General features: G+C 40.9%; 1 protein-coding gene across 2 annotated transcripts in view; it reads right to left on the bottom strand.

Annotated features, from left to right (window-relative positions):
• Positions 1-10,791, bottom strand: part of PACS1 (phosphofurin acidic cluster sorting protein 1) — a 42,660-nt gene extending 31,869 nt beyond the window's left edge. For both annotated transcript variants that reach the window (XM_008709034.2, XM_008709032.2), the window contains exon 1: positions 10,706-10,791. In XM_008709034.2, coding sequence (XP_008707256.1) covers positions 10,706-10,762 — 57 coding nt within the window. In that variant the 5' untranslated portion in view covers positions 10,763-10,791. The remainder of the gene's footprint in view (positions 1-10,705) is intronic.
• Positions 10,792-19,199: the final 8,408 nt, after the last annotated feature.

The raw sequence follows: 19,199 nt of genomic DNA, 5'->3' as shown, positions 1-19,199 counted from the left end.
ACAACTTTTAAACTCTACAAATATTTTTTTTTAGATTTTTTTTTAGATTTTATTCATTTATTCGACAGAGATAGACAGCCAGCGAGAGAGGGAACACAAGCAGGGGGAGTGGGAGGGGAAGAAGCAGGGTCCCAGCGGAGGAGCCTGATATGGGGCTGGATCCCGGAACGCCAGGATCACGCCCTGAGCTGAAGGCAGATGCTTAACAACTGAGCCACCCAGGCGCCCCTCTACAAATATTCTTATTTCATCGGTTTTCGTTAAACTCATTAAAATCAAGCCACATCATAGGTATGATTTTATATGTATTGTGTTGTGCGTCCATGAAAGGCTTTCACTTTCACATGAAAGTGATTTATTCTTGCATGGGAGGTCTCCTAACACTCCCGAAGAAGAGCCGTGCGGGTAGCAGTACCCTCCCCACACTCACCTCTGACTCCCTTCTTCCTCTCAAATTGACACTTCACCAGCACTGTCTTGTCTTTGGGCCTTTCTTTTCACATGCCTTTTTTTTTTTTTTTCCCCTCTTGGATGCTCATTCATGCTTCTACACATACCTAAGGCCCTCATCTTTCAGGTCTCAGTTTAATTTTTTCCCAGGAAACTTTCCTTTCAGCCCTACCCCTTCCAAACTAACAACGGGCTAGCTACCCCAGCATTTTTAGCTCTAAAAATAAAGTTGGGCCAAACTATTCCCGAAGTGTAAAAAGAGATCAACAGGAGGGCCTAAGGAATACCAGTAAATTTGTATAAATTACTTTTTCCAAAAAAAAAATTGAGGTTTAATTTAAACACGGTGAAATGCCCAGATCTCCAGTACACAGATCAGTGAGTTGATAAATGCATATACCTGTGTCACCCACATCTGTCTCAGGACGTACATCATTTCCATTGCTCCAGAAAAACTCTGTGATCCTTCCCAAACAGTTCTACACTACTCTTTCAGAGGTAAGCACTGTTCTGATTTCTTCCACCATACGTTAGTTTTGTCAATTCTAAAATTCCATATAAATGGAGTCATATGGTATGTACTCTTGTAGTTGGGCTTCTTTAAACATCATTTTTTGAGGTTCATGCAGGGTGTTGCATGTATTAGTTTATTCCTTTTTACTGCCGAGTGGAATTCCTTTCTATGAATATAGCACATTTTGTCCATTCTACTGTTGCTGAACATTCACATTTGGGTTGTTTCTAGTTTTTGGTTATTATGGCTAACGCTGCCATTCTTGTTACAAGTCTGTGTAGACATATGTGTTACTTTTTCTTGGGCAAACACCTAGGAAAGAAAATTGCTGCGTCTTAGGGTAGATGTATGTTTAACTTTATGAGAAACTGCCAGACCAATTTCTAAAGTGTTGGTACCATTCCCACCCCCAGCAGCAGTGTATGAGAGCGCCAATTACTCCGTATCTTCACCAGCATTTGGTGTGATCAGGCTTTGACTCACGGATTCTAAGGGGTACATACAGTGGAGTATCGCTGTGGTTGCAATTTGCATTTCCCTGATGACTACTACTATTAAGCACCTTTCCATTACTTTATTGATCATTTGTAAACTGCCATGTATGAGGTCCCTGGTCAAATATTTTCATCCAGGTTTGTTTAACTTGTTTTTGAGTTGTAAGACTTTTTTTTATGTATACAAGTCACTTGTCAGATATATGTATTGTAAATATTTTCTTGCCTACTCATTTTCTTAATGGTCTTTTGATGAAGTATTTAATATTGATCAAGTATACTTTATTATTTTTTTGTGGTTAATGCATTCTGGGTCCTAGCTAAGAAATCTTTGCCTACTCTAAGATTGTGAAGTTACTCTGCTGTGTTGGAGCAGATAGTCTGCTGTTTCCTTTTAATTCTATAATTTTAGTTTTTACATTTAGGTTTTATATCCATTTCTAATTTTTGTTTTTACAAAATGCAAATTTTGTTTAATGCAGGAAGGAAAATCTAAATACAATATTTCACCACAGTGTTTTATAACGAGAATAGTATTATAGCATACCACTGAAAAATAATAAAGGAAATTCTGCCTCATCTGTTAGATAACACTTTTTGTAGTAACTACTATTACGAACAAGATTCTTGACAAAATTTTCACCTGACTTTATTGATTTATTTGATTTAAAAAAATCTCTGTAAAATGAATCTCAGAAATGCTGAAAGAATTCAAAATGTGGTTTATATATAGCAGTGGTTCCAACCAAAGGCAGGAGCCATTTGGCAATATTTAGAGATATTTTTGGTCATTAAAACTGGTGTGTGTGTGTGTGTGTGTGTGTGTGTGTGTGTGTGCGTGTGAAGTATTTCTAGAGGGTAGAGGCCAGGGTTGTTGCTGACTATCCTGTGATGCACAGACCCCATATGTCTAGTGCCGCTGCTAAAAAACCCCGCTCTAGCTGAAACCTCATCTCCACTGAAGACACGGCTTCTTGGGTAACTCTCTCAAATCATGGCCGTTTTTCTCCCATAACCCACACACCACTGGACTGGAGATGGGGAAAGTGTCCTCCTTGTTTTCATCACCAGCTCTAGAACATTCTCCCCTCCACCTCTCTAAAAATCCTGCCCTCAGTTCATATTACCCTCTATTCCCTGCTGTAGTCATTCTTGCTCATTTCTTGATTTTAGCTCCTCACTCACTGTTCTTCTCCCCAGTACTACACCAGCCATAACTCTCTATGATTTCAATACATGCTCTTTCCTACACCTTGGCTGCTTCAATCCCATAATCCCTCTCTCCTGATGATCTTGTCCTCACAATTGTCTTGGCTACTCACTCACATTATCACCCTCCGGGTCTTATCATTACCAATAATTACAACCAATACCTAATTTCAGTTTCATGCTCCCCACTCTCTGATTACCACCTATCTTTTCAGCTCATTCTCTCTGGTTTGTCAACAACAATAATCCTTCAGACCCACCAGGGCCTACGATCCGAGGATCCTTCCATTGTTTCAATTTTCCTCAGGCTCCTGTTGTCCCCCTTTCCTCCTTACCCAGCTTAAATGCCACAGTCAATCTTTATAAACATGTTCTTGCACACACACTTCACTCCTGTGCTCTGCTGCTAGTCTGCCATACTCATTTGGTAAAAATTACAACCCTGTTTAAATCCGACTGCAGGGCGCCTGGGTGGCTCAGTCAGTCAAACATCTGCATTCAGCTCAGGTCATAATCCCAGTCCCGCATTGGGCTCCCTCCTCAGCAGGGAGTCTGCTTCTCCCTCTCCCTCTGCTCCTGCTCTCTCCAAAAAAATAAAAAATAAAAATAAAAAAATAAAAATAAAAATCCAACTGCACCAGCTGAACATGCGCAGAGAGAATCATATAATCAGGCGAACTGGTCTGTCTTTAATATAAGACCCCAAATCAGTAGTGGGCTGACAAGGCAGCCTGGCAATTACTCTGTATTGTCCCAAGTCTTTCCACGTTTCTAATCTACTTGATGACAGTTTTATACTTTCTCATTTTCCCCCCAAACCCCTAACACCTCCTTACCTCTCCTCACTCTAAGCTGATAACCTTGATTCCTACAAAATGCAAGCAAGGGGAAAAGGACTCCCACAACTCCCAGCACACCTACCTACTTAGTGCATCTGTGCTCATGTACCCTTCGTCCCTCCTGTTACACAGACGAAGGATCCTCTCCCATCTAAACTCAACCGTTCCACTTGGGCACCAGAGCTCATCCCTTCTCACTGCTCAAATGCTCTTCTACCCAGTCTTTCCTCTCCTACATAATCAACTTTCCTCTTTTTTCTGGATCATTTCCACTAACAAACATGCTGTTCTCTCATCTTAAACAACAACAACAACAACAACAACAACAACAACAACAACAACAACAACAACTCTCTCATCCCCACATGCCCTGTTGGCTACGAACCTGTATCTTCTCTTCACTTTGTAGCAAACACCTCAAGAATTGTCTATTTTTTACTCTCCTGAAGTCCTCTTCTTTCATTTTCTCTTAAATGCATTCCAATCACTCTTCCTATCTCCACCAGTCCACCAAAAATGCTATTGACAAGGTCTCAAATAATCTTCACTTTAAAGAATCTAATGATCTGTTCTCATCTCCTTTGATCTATCTGCAGCTTTTGATAGAGCCGATCACTCCTGATTTCCAGCAACACTTCCTTCACCTGGCTTCCAGAACCCCATACTCTCTTGGATTTCCTCTTATCCTCTGGCTACTCTTTCTTGGTCTCTGTTTCAGGTCCTTCCTCTCCTTGCTGACTTCCTAATGTTGGAGTGCCTGAGACCTTAATCCTTAGACTTGTTCTCTATATTCACCCTACTCCTAATTCTCTCATCCAATCTTAGGGTCTTAATTAAATACACTCTTCAGGTTATATCTCTATCCCAGACCTCCCTCTAAACCTATATATTCAATTGTCTATTCAACATTTCCTCCTGGACGTTTAATAGGCATTGCAAACATAATACGAAGGGCTGGCTTTTGGACATTTCCCTCCAAATCTGCTATACCCACAGTCTTGCTCAAGAAAAACTGGTGGAGCGCCTGGCTGGCTTGGTTGGTAGCATGGGGCTCTTGATCTCGGGGTCGTGAGTTCAATCCCCATGTCGGGTGTAGAGGGAGGGCTTAAATAAGCTTTAAAAAGAAAAGAAAAAACTCTGGTGCTACCCTCATCTCTTGCCTGAATCACTGTTATGGCTTGTTAACTGGTCTTCCTGATTCCTCTTTCTCAACTATAAGTCTCTTCACCATACAACAGCTAGAGTGATACCATCAGTCCTTTGCTCAAACCCTCCAATTCACACAGATTGAAAACCAGAGACCTTGCAATTACCTATGCACATCCTGTCCCCCTACTTCTTTAACTTCATCTCCTACTGTTCTCATTCCTCTCCAGCCTCACTGGCCACCTCCTCCTTCCTATTGATTCTGTCAGACATACGCCTGCCTTAGGGCCTTGCCTTGCCGTTTCCCCCTACCTAGACTGTTCTTTCTCCAGATATTGCATGGCTCCCTCCCTCACCTCCTTCAAAGTCTTTGCATAAATGTCATCTTCTCAATGAGGCCTACCCTGACCACCACGTATAATTTGTACCTTCCCTCACCTCTGGCATACTCCATCCCTTTATCTTCTTTTATTTATTTCCCCATAGGACATATCTCCTTCTAATAGCAGCAGCCCTCACTATTTGAACTCTCGCTATCCAAATACGTGCTATAAATACTAGTAAAAATTTCTATCCCAGTTGCATTATCTGAATTGCAAACCTGTTAAACCCAATCTGCGTGTGCAGGTAACAGGACATAGGGTGCAGGGCAGTCACAGGATCACAGTGAGCACTGGCACTTCTAAAGCACGGTGCATTACACTTCTCATCTTTCCCACCCTCCTTCAAAGATATGCTCTTCATGGGTCCCAGTACTTGCTTCTTCCAGGTACCTGTGGCACCACCAACTTGGGTCCAATTTCAAAATTATCTTTAGTATCTTTACATATCATCTTTAAGCTATGTAACAGTATATCTTCATTTGCAGTATAGAAGCAGAGCAATTTATATCTGATACAATATCGTTACTTACAGCAAATACACATTAAGGAGTATTAATGCAGTAAAAATTAGGTTCCTGGTGTGCTCAAGAGAGAGCATGAGTGGGGGAGGGGTAGGCAGAGGGAGAGGGAGAAGCAGGTTCCCCGCTGAGTGAGAAGCCTGATGTGGGGCTGGATTCCAGGACCCCAGGATCATGACCTGAACTGAAGGCAGATGCCTAACCAACTGAACTACTCAGGCGCTCCAGTTCCTAGTATTTTATTTATTTATTTATTTGTGTGTTTGTTTGTTTATTTATTTATTTATTTATTTATTTATTTTTAAAAGATTATTTATTTATTTATTCGACAGAGATAGAGACAGACAGCCAGCGAGAGCGGGAACACAAGCAGGGGGAGTGGAAGAGAAAGAGGCAGGCTCCTAGCGGAGGAGCCTGATGCGGAGCTCGATCCCAAGACTCCAGGATCATGCCCTGAGCTGAAGGCAGATGCTTAACCGCTGTGCCACCCAGGCGCCCCGAGGTTCCTAGTAATTTAAATGCCTCTTTTTAAAATATAAGATTATTGGTGAATGGTCGTATAGATATTTAAGAGTGTTGTAGTAATATCTGAGGAAATAGGTGGAGGTTTCTTGGATGTCTGAGAATTCATTGTTATTTCTCCCATTTAAATAATGGAAGATCGGCTGCTGCTATCCAACATGCCTCCCAGAATGGATTAGATTTCAAGTACAGTCTGTAGATAATGTTCTTATTTATTATGTTTGTTGTCTCTTTCCTTCTACTACAATGGTTCTAAAACTTTTCAGTCTCAGAATCTTTTTACACTCAAAAATTATATACCCAAATAGCTTTTGTTTATGTAGGTACATCCATCAGTATTTACCATATTAGGAATTACAATTGAGATATTTAAAAATGTGATTAATTCACTTAAAAAACAATAAACCTTTCATGTGTTCACATAAAAACATTTTTATGAAAAATATCTTTTCCAAAACAAAAACAATGTAGTAAGAAGATGGCATGTTTTTTTAAATAACAATTTTATTGGGATATAATTCAAATACTGTACAATTCACCCATTTAAAGAGTAAAATTCCATGGCTTTTAGGATATTCAGAGCTGTGTAAACATTACCACAATCAATTCTAGAGTGTTTTCATCACCCCAAGAAGAAACCCCATACTCTTGTTGTCATCTACTAACCTTCTCCACCCCAGCCCTAGGCAACCCCAATTTACTTTTGGACTCTATCAATTTACCTATTGTAGACATTTCATATAAATGGAATCATACAGTATGTGGTCTTTTGTGCCTGCCTTTCATTTAGCACAATGTTTTCAAGGTTCGTGTTGTAGCATGGATATACTTTATTTTTTTTATACCACCTTTTTACATATCCATTCTTCAGTTAATGGACTTGTTTGTTTCCAATTTTTAGGTATTATGAAAAGATGCTGCAATGAGCATTTATGTGCAAGGTTTTATATGGACATGTTTTCATTTTTCTTGGGTACCATCTAGGAGTGGAATTGCTGGGTCGTCTGGTAACTCTATTTATTTTTTTTAATGATTTTTTATTATATTATGTTAGTCACCCTACAGTACATCCCCGGCGTCTGGTAACTCTATGTCACACCTTTTCAAGAACTGCCAGTCTGTTTCCACGGTGGCTGCATCATTTTACATTCTCAACAGCAGTATGAAGGAGAGGGTATACTTTTACATTTCTGCAAATCTCTTTAATGTGTGGCTAATAGAAGACAACTGGATTCCCTACCTGCTTCTGTATTCAATTTGTTGCAAAATCTTGTTTTGGTTGAGTGTATGAAAAAAATTCAGACTCAAGAAATGAAGTTAAAAAAAGGAGGAGGCTTTTGTAGCATTGTTATATATTAAAATCCAATAAATTGACAGAAAAAGGACAACAGTAGAAAAACTGGGAAATCTGAATAAAGTCTTTAATTTAGTTAATAGTATTGTACCAATGATAATTTCTTAGTTTTGATAAATGTACCATGGCTAAGAAAGATGTTAACTGGGAAAAGCTGGGCAAAGGGAATACAGGAACTCTATGTACTATCCTGCATCTCTTCTGTAAATTTAAAATTATTTCAAAATAAAAGGTTAAAAATAAAAATCCAATCCATTGGTTTATTTTGTTCTTTGAACGGATCTTTTACCCAGCATGATTTTGTAACATCATGCATTGGTCATTTGGAAAACATTGGTTCACTGAGTTAGACAAACCTTTCAAATGTTACATATTTTTTATTATACAATTTAAAAAATTATTATCATTACTACTGCCACTGATCTCTTCAGAAAAATCCTTAAGAATTGGGAAGCTGTGAAGCTTATAGTGACTGATACATTTTCCAAAATTCTAATTTTCACTTGAAAGATCAAATTTTATTTATCATTGGCCAAAAGTATTCTCAGTTGTTTCCCTTAAGTGATAGGTTCACTTTGCTCATTTTCAAGAAAATATCTTCCAAGTAGCTGAGTCTGAATAACCAGTTTATCTATACGGCCTTCTTTCATATAAAAATGGTGTTCCGTAACAAAAGCAGTTATTTTATATATTTATTTATTTGAGAGAGCAAGAGAGTGCATGAACATGAGCAGGGGGAGGGGCAGAGGGAGAGGGAGAGAAAGAATCTTAAGCAGGCTCCATGCCCAGTGCAGAGCCTTGGCGCGGGGCTCCATCTCACGACCCAAGATCATGATCTGAGCTGAAATCAAGAGTCAGACCATTAAATGACTGAGCCACCCACGTGCCCCCAAAAGCAGATATTTAATTCACAACTGAATTGCACAAGTATTTCTTCAAGACAACAGTATACTTCACTATGAAGCAGAAGGGCTTTAGGTATGTTTGGGGCACCTGGGAGGCTTGGTCAGTTAAGTGTCCAACTCTTTTTTTTTTTTTTTTTAAGATTTTATTTATTTATGTGACAGAGAGACAGCCAGCGAGAGAGGGAACACAGTAGGGGAGTGGGAGAGGAAGAAGCAGGCTCCCAGCAGAGGAGCCCGATGTGGGACTCGATCCTGGAACGCCAGGATCACGCCCTGAGCCGAAGGCAGACGCTTAACGACTGTGCTACCCAGGCGCCCCAAGTGTCCAACTCTTGATTTCAGCTTGGGTCATGATCTCAGGGTTATGAGATGAAGCCCTGCATCAGGCTCCACACTCAGCAGGGAGTCTGCTTGAGATTCTCTCTCTCTCAAATAAATAAATAAATAATAAATAAATATTTTTTTTTAAAAAAAGTGCTTTATGCATGTTTCCCATTTCTGCTTCATCCTCTCACTGCTGTGTCCCTGTGCCTAGAGCAATGCTTTGCATATAACAGATGCTCAATAAAAATTTATTAAATGAATAAACAAGTCACTGGATACACGAATATGATAGCATCTGTAATTACTTCCAGCTGCTTGGAAGTAAAGCAATAAAAAATTCAGGATATTTATAGTTTTTTGGTATGATTTTAAATTTTATAGAATGTTAAATATTTAATCAGGAAATAAAGGAAATTATTTCTTTTGGCAAAGACATTTGACTGTGGGGATGGCAAAAGCAGTGGGGAACTTTCGAAACCATACCAACACTTTTGCATTGGAAAGCAACAGCTTTTAGCAAAGGCAACAATTCCTGAAAACTGGAACCCTGCCCATAACCTAGAAATGGGTGCAAAATCAGGACAGGAAGCAGAGACACTGAAAGTCTCCACTTGCACATGATCGCCCCATACTCGCTTTTTCGACTCAGGGTGCCTGGGAATGTTTCACAGAACTGGGAGGACTTATGTCCAAAGATGAACAGGGAATCAGACTATGAAGTGAGACATGCAGGAATTCATAAGGAGTAATAAAATGCTTTAAGTTTTGAGGACTAAATTAAGATAGTGTATTTATCTCAGAAAGAGAGCTGAGGACCTCAGTGTATGGCACACATACTGTGAGTACTACAGACATGGAATTTAATGAAGCCAGTATTAGAACAATAAACTGCTGCATCATAGCTGATCTAGCTAATAAAATATGCTGGTGAGTAGGGAGTTACCCATATAGTTCACTACTCTTCAATGAGTAAGAATTCACTAAGTACACCATTCTTAAGCTGAAGAATCCAATAATTATTTAATGACTCCAGAATCTCAGTAAGCTCTAGGGAGTCATCATTAGGAAGGCCTTAACAGTTAAGGAAGGCCTAGTAGTGGAGTTTAATGACTATATATAAATTACCTGCTCTTTAGTTTCTTTTTTTTTTTTTTAAGATTTTATTTATTTATTTGACAGATAGAGACAGCCAGCGAGAGAGGGAACACAAGCAGGGGGAGTGGGAGAGGAAGAAGCAGGCTCCTAGCGGAGGAGCCTGATGTGGGGCTCGATCCCAGAATGCTGGGATCACGCCCTGAGCCGAAGGCAGCTGCTTAACGACTGTGCCACCAGGCGCCCCTGCTCTTTAGTTTCTAACACCACTTCTGCCCCACCTGGTAATTAGCTGGCAACAGGTAAACTCCTTAACCTTCCTGTAGTCAGTTCTCCCTCCTTTCCTGAACTTCGGGAATGCTTAGAGTATGAATGTTTGTGAAATATTTTGGGTCCCTTGAAGACACTGAGTAAATATAAGGAGTTTAATGGGTAGATTACCCAGAAGTAAAAATATTCCAGTACATTTTTAACTTGCCAAGTCTGAAACAATAATCTACAAAATTTCTTCTACCTTACAGAAAACCTCCAAAGTGCTTCTCCAACCCATGCATTTGTTTGGACCCAGAAACGCTGGGACTGAAACAGGCACTGGCCGTCACAGCAATTTCTGAATCATTTATCAAACACTTTAGCATCTGTATCACCTGATCTTCAGACTAATCCTGTTGGATACGCAGGGCAGAAGGACCAAGTTTTAAATCTTCAGACAAAGAAACTAAGGTTTAAAGAAACTGAGTGGTTTAACTAAGAGACAGAGAACTGGGATTCATAGTTCTCATGAACTCAGTCATCTTACACTACTGTTTCTTGCTTGGCTGAGGAGGAAGGAATGGAGGGGAGGAGGGGAGGAGGGAATGAGGAAAGGAGGGAAGGAGGGAAGGGGTAGGCCCCCATCAGTATTTCTGGAGTCCTAAAAGCTTCCTTGGACCCTGAACAATCTTGCTCAACTCACCTGTAGCTTCACAGCAATGACCACTGAGTTAAGATCTTTGTCCATTTCTTTTAGCATGACGAGTTTCTTCAGGGTCAAGCTGAACAGCCTAGAAAAAATTTTGAGAAAGACAATCCAGTCAAACATAAGGAGCTTATGAGAGAAGTGACAGATGACGTTGGGGAAACACTGCTTTACCTAAAGTAAGAATGTCAGAATGCCAAACTCTGTCCCCTTTAGTTACAGAGCACCCTCCTGTTTAATTCTGATCCTTGAGAATTGTCAAAAGGTACATCATTCCATGAACCTCTCTGGATGTCCAACGATCTCAAGCTAAAACTGACACCCTTTTCTACTTCTAACACGTGGGAGCAATTTCTGAGGGGAGAGGCGTACGTATACCAAGGGCAGGTATAGATGTTTATTTTGCTTATCCAGTCCCTCTTCCACTTTACATCTTATCACACCTGAAACATGTACAGATGTAAATCTGTAGCAACCAGGAGGCAATTCACACAAATAAAATAGATAGCATTTGCAGAAAATGACGAAATGGCCACAATTTGGATTTCAGCTGAATTGTGCTTCAGGTATGCAGAAAATCTTCAGTGCCACAATGAGAAAGTTCCCCTACCTGAAAGAGATAGGACTGTCCCTTGCTCTGGAGTCAGCAACTGTAATCTGACCTTGCCCTCCAAGACAGGGCTACCCTGGTCTTCTAGCAGGAGTTGGGAGGGAAACTTTGGATACTGCCTTTCTGCTTCTGGTTTGGGTGGTTCAAGTCCAGAACATTCCCTTCCTTGGAGAGGCTCTGGTGAATGGGGAGTCACACAAAGGATGCTGCTTACCAGAGTCATAACAAGTCCTCAGAATTAGACTCCACTTTATGCTTCCTCTCTCTCCAGTGCTGTAGCTCTCTTGTTCCTGCTTTCTACCTGTCTTACCTCTCTCCACTCCTTCATGCACTAAACTCCAGTCATACTGAACTTCTTTTTGTTCCTTGAGTGCCACCCCTCTGGGCCTTCTACCAAAGGGCTGAGCACAACAGTACAATTACTCAGCAAATATCTGTTAAATAAAATTTTACAATTCCTTAATGCCTCCTCAGCCACCGACTCCCTCACCTGTGCTCCTAAAACATGCTCAGATTTGTTAAACTGGAATCACCTGCGCTCCTGCTCGCTCTTGCAAAATCTCCCCCTCAATGCCTACCCTCAGCATTATATGTTTCTCTTTTCCCTTTGGAGTAGAGATGTGTTGACCCAAAAGGAACTCTGGTTCTGCCAACACCAAAGGGATTATTATATTCCACATAGTTGGCTGTTAAGAAATGTAACTACATTGTTCAACTGATTTTCAAGCCTTGCCAGAAAGGAAAGGGAACATGACTGGATGGACAAATGGAAGAGACTGGATAGGCCACATTTTGCTCCTCATTGCAGACTGCTAATTATGAATGCTTTTGATGGGTTAGGTTTTTGTTTCTTTCCAAAGCAAACATTTTCTACCCTCAGACTGATCTGCTGGTGCTGAATAAACTCACTGCAAGATATAAAGAGTCACAGGAATAAATCTGGGACACGTGTTTCTTCCCCTCTGTTTGTGATCCTTCTTCACTCTTTTATATATTCCACACATCGAGGGAGCATCTCCTGTGTGCTGGGCACCGGATTAGTTGTGAGAATCATAGAGGATGTGGTCCTTAGCCTCATGAAGATGACACAATCCACAGGGGAAGAAAAGTAAAGACTTACATTACATAAACTCCTTGTCCTCAGCTCTTTTATGTCCCGTAAGGCTCTGGACCATCTTTCCTCTTACACAACATGTAAAAATTATAGGATAATATGGCAGAATTTTGTTAGGAAGGAATAACACATCATAGACCAATAAATGTTTATTGAACAAATAAATAAGCCTTTGTGCCACACCACCTTATGTCAATAAGAGAGCCAAGAATGATTTTTTTTTTAAAGATTTTATTTATTTATTTGACAGAGAGAGACAGCCAGCGAGAGAGGGATCACAAGCAGGGGGAGTGGGAGAGGAAGAAGCAGGCTCCTAGCAGAGGAGCCTGACGTGGCGCTCGATCCCAGAACGCTGGGATCACGCCCTGAGCCAAAGGCAGACGCTTAACGACTGCGCCACCCAGGCGCCCCCAAGAATGATTTAATACCTTAGGTAACAAAGTAACAGCAAGACTGGATATGCTCAGTGTTTGCTTAGAAACTAGACACACCACACTGATTTTCATTCTATTGGCAATCAGTTCAATAGATCTTTTTTATTGGTTTGTTTTTAATGGTATGACTCAAAGGGATATGGGGATTTAAATGCATTCTAGTTCTTCAAAGTAGAAGAAAAATGTCTATGACTCATTAAGCATCTACCATGTACCAGTTGCTTGATATATATTGCATTATTTCATGTAAGTCTCAAAATAATTCTAAGAGGTGAGTAATATGCCCATTTTACAGATGAGAATACCAGAAGGATTAAGAGACTTGACCAAGGGGGCGCCTGGGTAGCGCAGTCGTTAAAGCGTCTGCCTTCGGCTCAGGGCGTGATCCCGGCGTTCCGGGATCGAGTCCCACATCGGGCTCCTCGGCTGGGAGCCTGCTTCTTCCTCTCCCACTCCCCTTGCTGTGTTCCCTCTCTCACTGGCTGTCTCTCTGTCACATAAATAAAATAAAATCTTAAAAAAAAAAAAAAAAAAAAAAAAGAGACTTGACCAAGATCACACAGAAAGTGGTCGAGCCAAGATGCAAATTTAGGCCTATCTTAGCCTAGAACCCAAATTAAGTTACTACAAGGCATTTTATTAGAAAGTTAGAAGAAATTATTTTAATTACAAGTAAATATTTTCAACGTATATTTTAAAATAACAGAAAAACTCCAAGGAAATGAGATACACTTCTCCTTAAACCCATACTCACACATAGTTGACTGTAACAGTTCCAGACAGTTCCGAGGATGACTAAGCTTGACTGAGCCTGGCAAGATGTTCTGACTGGAGGTGTTGCAGTGCATAAGAGGCTGAGGTAGATTCTGATCTTAGGTTTTCTTGTTATTCTATGTTTTATTGGTTGGGTACTACTTATGCAGTTAAAATACAGAATCCAAGGCCTAAATGGAAGGGTCCTTCCCTGATCACACTCCTGTTTTAATCAGTTTTTCCACAACAGAAAATAACTTTACACCAAAATTATAAACACTAATAATTCCAAGTGCTAGTGAAGATGTGGCATAACCAGAAGTCCCCCGTGTGGTTGGTAAGAGTGCAAAATTGTACAATCATTCAAGAAAACCGTTGGTAGTTCATTAGTAGACATTAATTACATTCCTATTCCTATGCCTCGCTCCCAAGAGAACCCAAGGACAATGAGTCTGAGATCATGACCTGAGCTGAAGGTAGCTGCCTAACCAACTGAGCCACCCAGGTGCTCCAGGCATGTTGTACATTTTAATAGGATTCTTCTAGCTGTTCTGTTAGGATAAAGGAATGCAAAGGGGAGAAGGGAAAGGTTGAGTTAGAAGGCAACTGTCATACTGCAAGCAATAGACTACTAGTGGTTTAGAGGGTGGTAGCAGGATGGCAGCAGTGGCGGTAGTAAAAAATGGTTTGAATTCTGGATACACTATTGAAGATGTTGGTCAACTCCTGGGTTTTTGGCCTGAACATCTGGAAAGGTAGGGTTATCGTTAACTGAAATGGGGAAAACTGGGTAAAGCAGGTTTGAGGAGTTTAAGGGCAAGACTTCAACTTTGAACACTCTAAGTTTGAGATGTCTATTAGATTTCTAAGCAGACACGCTGAGTAGAGAGTTAGATACACAAGTTTGTCTCCAGGCTGGACACATCAATATGCAAGTGTGGCATACAGATGGAATTAGTCACAAGGCTGGATGAGATGATCCATAGAATGAGGACATGCACAAAGAGAAGAGTACCAGGGTTAAGCTCAAGAGTACTTCACCATTAAAGACAGAGAGAGGTGAAGATGACGAACTAGCAAAGGTGATCAAGAAGGATCAACCAGCGAGGCAGGGGGAATACCAAATAAATGTGATATTCTAGAAGCCAAGACAGAATGGTTGGCTGTATCAAGTGCTGCTGATGGGCCAAGACAAAGACTGAGAAGAGATGACTGAATTTAGCCCCATGTACCTTAACAAGACCAGTTTCACAGAATAGTGAAAATGAAGGCCTAACTGGAATGAATTTGAGAGAACATGGGAGGAGACGTACTGAAGAGAGCAAATATAAAGACACAAATCTGTTTCAGTCCTAGCTCCACACCAATATCCTGAGTAGTAAACTTCTTGCCCAACAGAAAATACAGTGCAAGCCACAGGTGTAACTTTCCTATCTGGCAGTCTGTAATTTCGCTGTGTGCTAGGACAAGGGTACACAAACTGACCAGCCCCCAGTAAAAACCTCGGCACCAGGTCTCTAATGAGCTTCCCTGGTAACAATATTTCCTAGTTGTCACAATTCAGTGTATATTGTGTGACTCCACTGGGAGAAGACTCTTGAAAGCTTGCACCTGGTTTCCTCCAGGTTCTGCCCATGTACCTTTTGCTCTTCGCTGACTTAGCTCTTGTACCCTTTTGCTGAAATAAATCATAGCTGTGACTATGACTATGTATTCTGAGTCCTGTGAGTCCTCTTAGGAATCATTGAACCCAGTGGTGGTCTTGTGGAACCCCAACACAGAGTGGGTGGGAACGGATAACTGCAAATGGGTACTATTGGGGTGATGGATATGTTCATTATCTTTTTTTTTTTTAAGATTTTATTTATTTATTTGACAGAGATAGAGACAGCCAGCGAGAGAGGGAACACAAGTAGGGGGAGTGGGAGAGGAAGAAGCAGCCTCCTAGCAGAGGAGCCTGATGTGGGGCTTGATCCCATAATGCCGGGATCACGCCCTGAGACGAAGGCAGACGCTTAACCGCTGTGCCACCCAGGCGCCCCGGACATGTTCATTATCTTAACTGTAGTGATGGTTTCACAGTATGTATTTATGTCAAAACTTCTCAAATTGTACACTTTAAATATGTGCAGTTTATTGTATGTCAATTATATTTCAATAAAACTGTTTTTTAAAACATTTTATTTATTTGAAAGAGAGAGAACACACATGGGCGAGAGACAGTATGGGCAGGGGAGAGGGGCACAGGGAGAGGGAGAAGCAAATTCCCCACTGAACAGGAAGCCTGACACGGGGCTCAATCCCAGGACCTTGGGATCATGACCTGAGCTGAAGGCAGACACTTAACCAACTGAGCCACCCAGATGCCCCTAAACTGTTTCTTCTTTTTAACGGAAGGTTCTACCCAGTGTCCTAGAGTCTGCTAATTGCCTATCCAACATCTATTTTCCCCTTCCTACTTAAGAACAGTGCACCAATTTTTGGCTGAGCATGTTGCTTCTTAAAATAAAAGACCATGCTTTCCAGCTTCTTTTGCAGCTAGTTGAGAACACATGGCTAAAATCTGGCCAATGTGTAAGTGGACTTGTAGGAAGATTTTTTAAAGGTAGTCCACTCACCTGACAGATCCTTTTACCTTCTTCTGGTCTGCAATGCAGGCTGATGGCTTTAGCTCCTGCAACTAACTTGGACCATGAGGAAACCTTGATAATTCAAGCCATGTGTCAGGAATGTAAATTAGAGAGAAGTCAGGATCCTTGACGACACCGTAGAAGCTACTGTATCAGCCATGGACTGTTTATCTCTGGATTTTTAATTTTTTTAAGTAAGAAATAAACTGCTATCTTACATAAATGTCTTATTTTGGGTTTGTTGTTGTTATATGCAGGTAAACTTATTTTTAAGTGATACACCAGGAACGGATTCCCAAGGTGTTAGGGTTCAGTTATCAGCTCTCAAATACTTTTGAGAGAATCAGCTGAATTATTCCCAAAGTCATTTTATTTATTTAAGTTTATTTATTTTTTTTTTTAGCAAACTTTACATCCAATGTGGGGCTTGAACTCATGACCCTGAGATCAAGAGTTGCGTGCTCAGGACACCTGGGTGGCTCAGTCGATTAACCAACTGCCTTCAGCTCGGGTCATGATCCCAGGGTCCTGGGATTGAGCCCTGCATCGGGCTCCTTGCTCAGTGGGGAGCCTGTTTCTCCCTCTGCCTGCTGCTCCCCCTGCTTGTACTCTCTCTCTGACAAATAAATAAAATCTTAAAAAAAAAAAAAAAGAGTCACATGCTCTTCAGACTGAGCCAGCCAGGTGCCCCCATCAAAGTCCATTTTAAAGAGTGATGCCCTATCAAGAAATCCTGGCTTTCATCCTTATGGAAGGAAGGGAAGAGATCTCAAAAGTTGAAAGAAAAAAAGGTTCTTTTCACGATCGTTAGAAGAACCAAATTCCTAGACTTCTGCATTTCAGAGAGCTCTGTGGTACAGTGGATTGGAAGCCAGTTTCATGGTACACCTTGGGAACATGGGAGTTGGCTGAAGACTCCTCTGTACCTCCCTTCCTACTTGTCTCCTCATCTAGAGATGAGACAAGAGGGCAGTTCTAGGTAAAAGTCTTTAACCACAAGAAGTTTCAAATGGAACATATAGCTGGGGTTCCCCAGCTAACCCACCTCTGGTATGTCAGTGAAAGGCCAGAGAAAGGTGCACCTCTATGTGCTAGAACTCAAAGAAGTCAACGATCTGCCTTTCAAGTAAAACAGAGTATCACAAAGATGGCTGGAATCCAAAGGACTTATAAAGGAGGATCCCAGATGATTCAGCCCCCAAATAATCTTCCCTTCTGCAAAGGCATTTTGAAAATATATTGATAATACGACTCGTTTATTGTCATTTTTTAAGACTCCATTTGGAAATGCTAGTGAAGTCCAGCGTTAATAAAACAATGAAACATCAAATCAAGGTCCTCTGGTTACTTGAAGTGCTTCTTCCTTCTGCATCTTGGTCTTTTCCTGATCCCACCCCTTTCTTTCCTTGTTGGGTCACCTTTGGTGACCTGTCTTGATTTTTTCACATAAAATAAAGGTAACAACAGTGCCTACTTAATAATACTGTGATATGGTTTAACTGAGAGGATGGAAGGCAAAACAGGGCCTGGCATATGGTAAGATGCTATAACTGCTACACTTGGAACTCTCCTCGCCATCATGATCGTTCTTATTCACTGCTCAAGCCTGTGCTTGCTTTGCTTTTCTGGGATCGACTTCCTTCCAATAAGGGAGGTGATGCAACTGCCATTCTAAACCAGGAGGGAGCTCCTGGCCTCTACTCTCATTCCCTGCATCCCAGTCATTTCCTTTCCAGTTGACAGGCCCTCGAGCCCTTGAAGAGAACACCTTCACTGCCGTCATCAACAGGAAGGACAATCAGAGTAACAGTGGAGTCTATAACTGGCTTACAGAATTTCTTTTTGCATAGCAAGATTTTCATCAACCATTTACTGTATATATCTTCACTGTACTTAGCTCTATGCCAGAAGCTATAAGGTACATAGAAAAATTAGGCATAATCTCTGGAATCTTCTGAGCGTTTATAATCTAGCTGAGAGGACAGAATTTAAGTATATCAAATATTATCTAACAAATGGTGCATACAAAATTAAATAGTAAATTACATAAAAGAAGAGAGCTTCTTCTTTAGCTCACAGCTTCAGTGAGGACGTATTATTTGAGCCCAAGTAAATTCTCCCAAGAAATTTTCTTTAGATCCCAATTGACTGAATCTGAAAGAATAAGGCTGGGGGCGCCTGGGTGGCACAGCGGTTAAGCGTCTGCCTTCGGCTCAGGGCGTGATTCCGGCGTTCTGGGATCGAGCCCCACATCAGGCTCCTCTGCTATGAGCCTGCTTCTTCCTCTCCCACTCCCCCTGCTTGTGTTCCCTCTCTCGCTGGCTGTCTCTATCTCTGTCAAATAAATAAATAAAATCTTAAAAAAAAAAAAAGAAAGAATAAGGCTGTCTACTTGATAAGTCATAGAGAATGATACAAAAATACAATAACAAGAATCTTTTGAAACCTTCTAAATTATTCCATTTTGTGTTTCACTGTAAGATGAAGAAGAAACAGCCTTAAATGTCATCTACAAACAGTCCCCAACCTGTATTTCACAGCTGCGTCAAACTTACTCCATGCAAATCAGAACTAGAGAGGCTCACCGAAAGAGAAAGAGTAATATTCCACCCCCACTCCCCAAATCTCCTTTCTACTAGGGTATCAATGAACAGTGAAGTGGCCATATTTTAGCTAGGAAAGATGGAAGAAAGGAGAAAAACCACACAGTTAGTCTCTGAATCACACTGATGGTCCTCTTGGGACCAGAAGACAAGTGACCTAGATGTTTTTTTGCTCCTACCAAGAAATGTCTACGTTATATGAGCAAATCAATTTTTTCTCTCCTTTAGTTCTTTAATCACAAAATAGGAAGAAGAAGCTCTACCTTCTCTCTGCAATGGCATTTATCAGGACAAAGAGCAAATCAACAGAAAAAAATTATGGAAAAGTCTTTCCTTTGTGAGAATAA

This window comes from Ursus maritimus, unplaced genomic scaffold (genome assembly GCF_017311325.1).
Source record: "Ursus maritimus isolate PB19 unplaced genomic scaffold, ASM1731132v1 scaffold_23, whole genome shotgun sequence".
NCBI lineage: Eukaryota > Metazoa > Chordata > Mammalia > Carnivora > Ursidae > Ursus > Ursus maritimus.
Note: the sequence above shows the minus strand (reverse complement) of the source record. Positions and strands in the feature narration are given on the sequence as shown.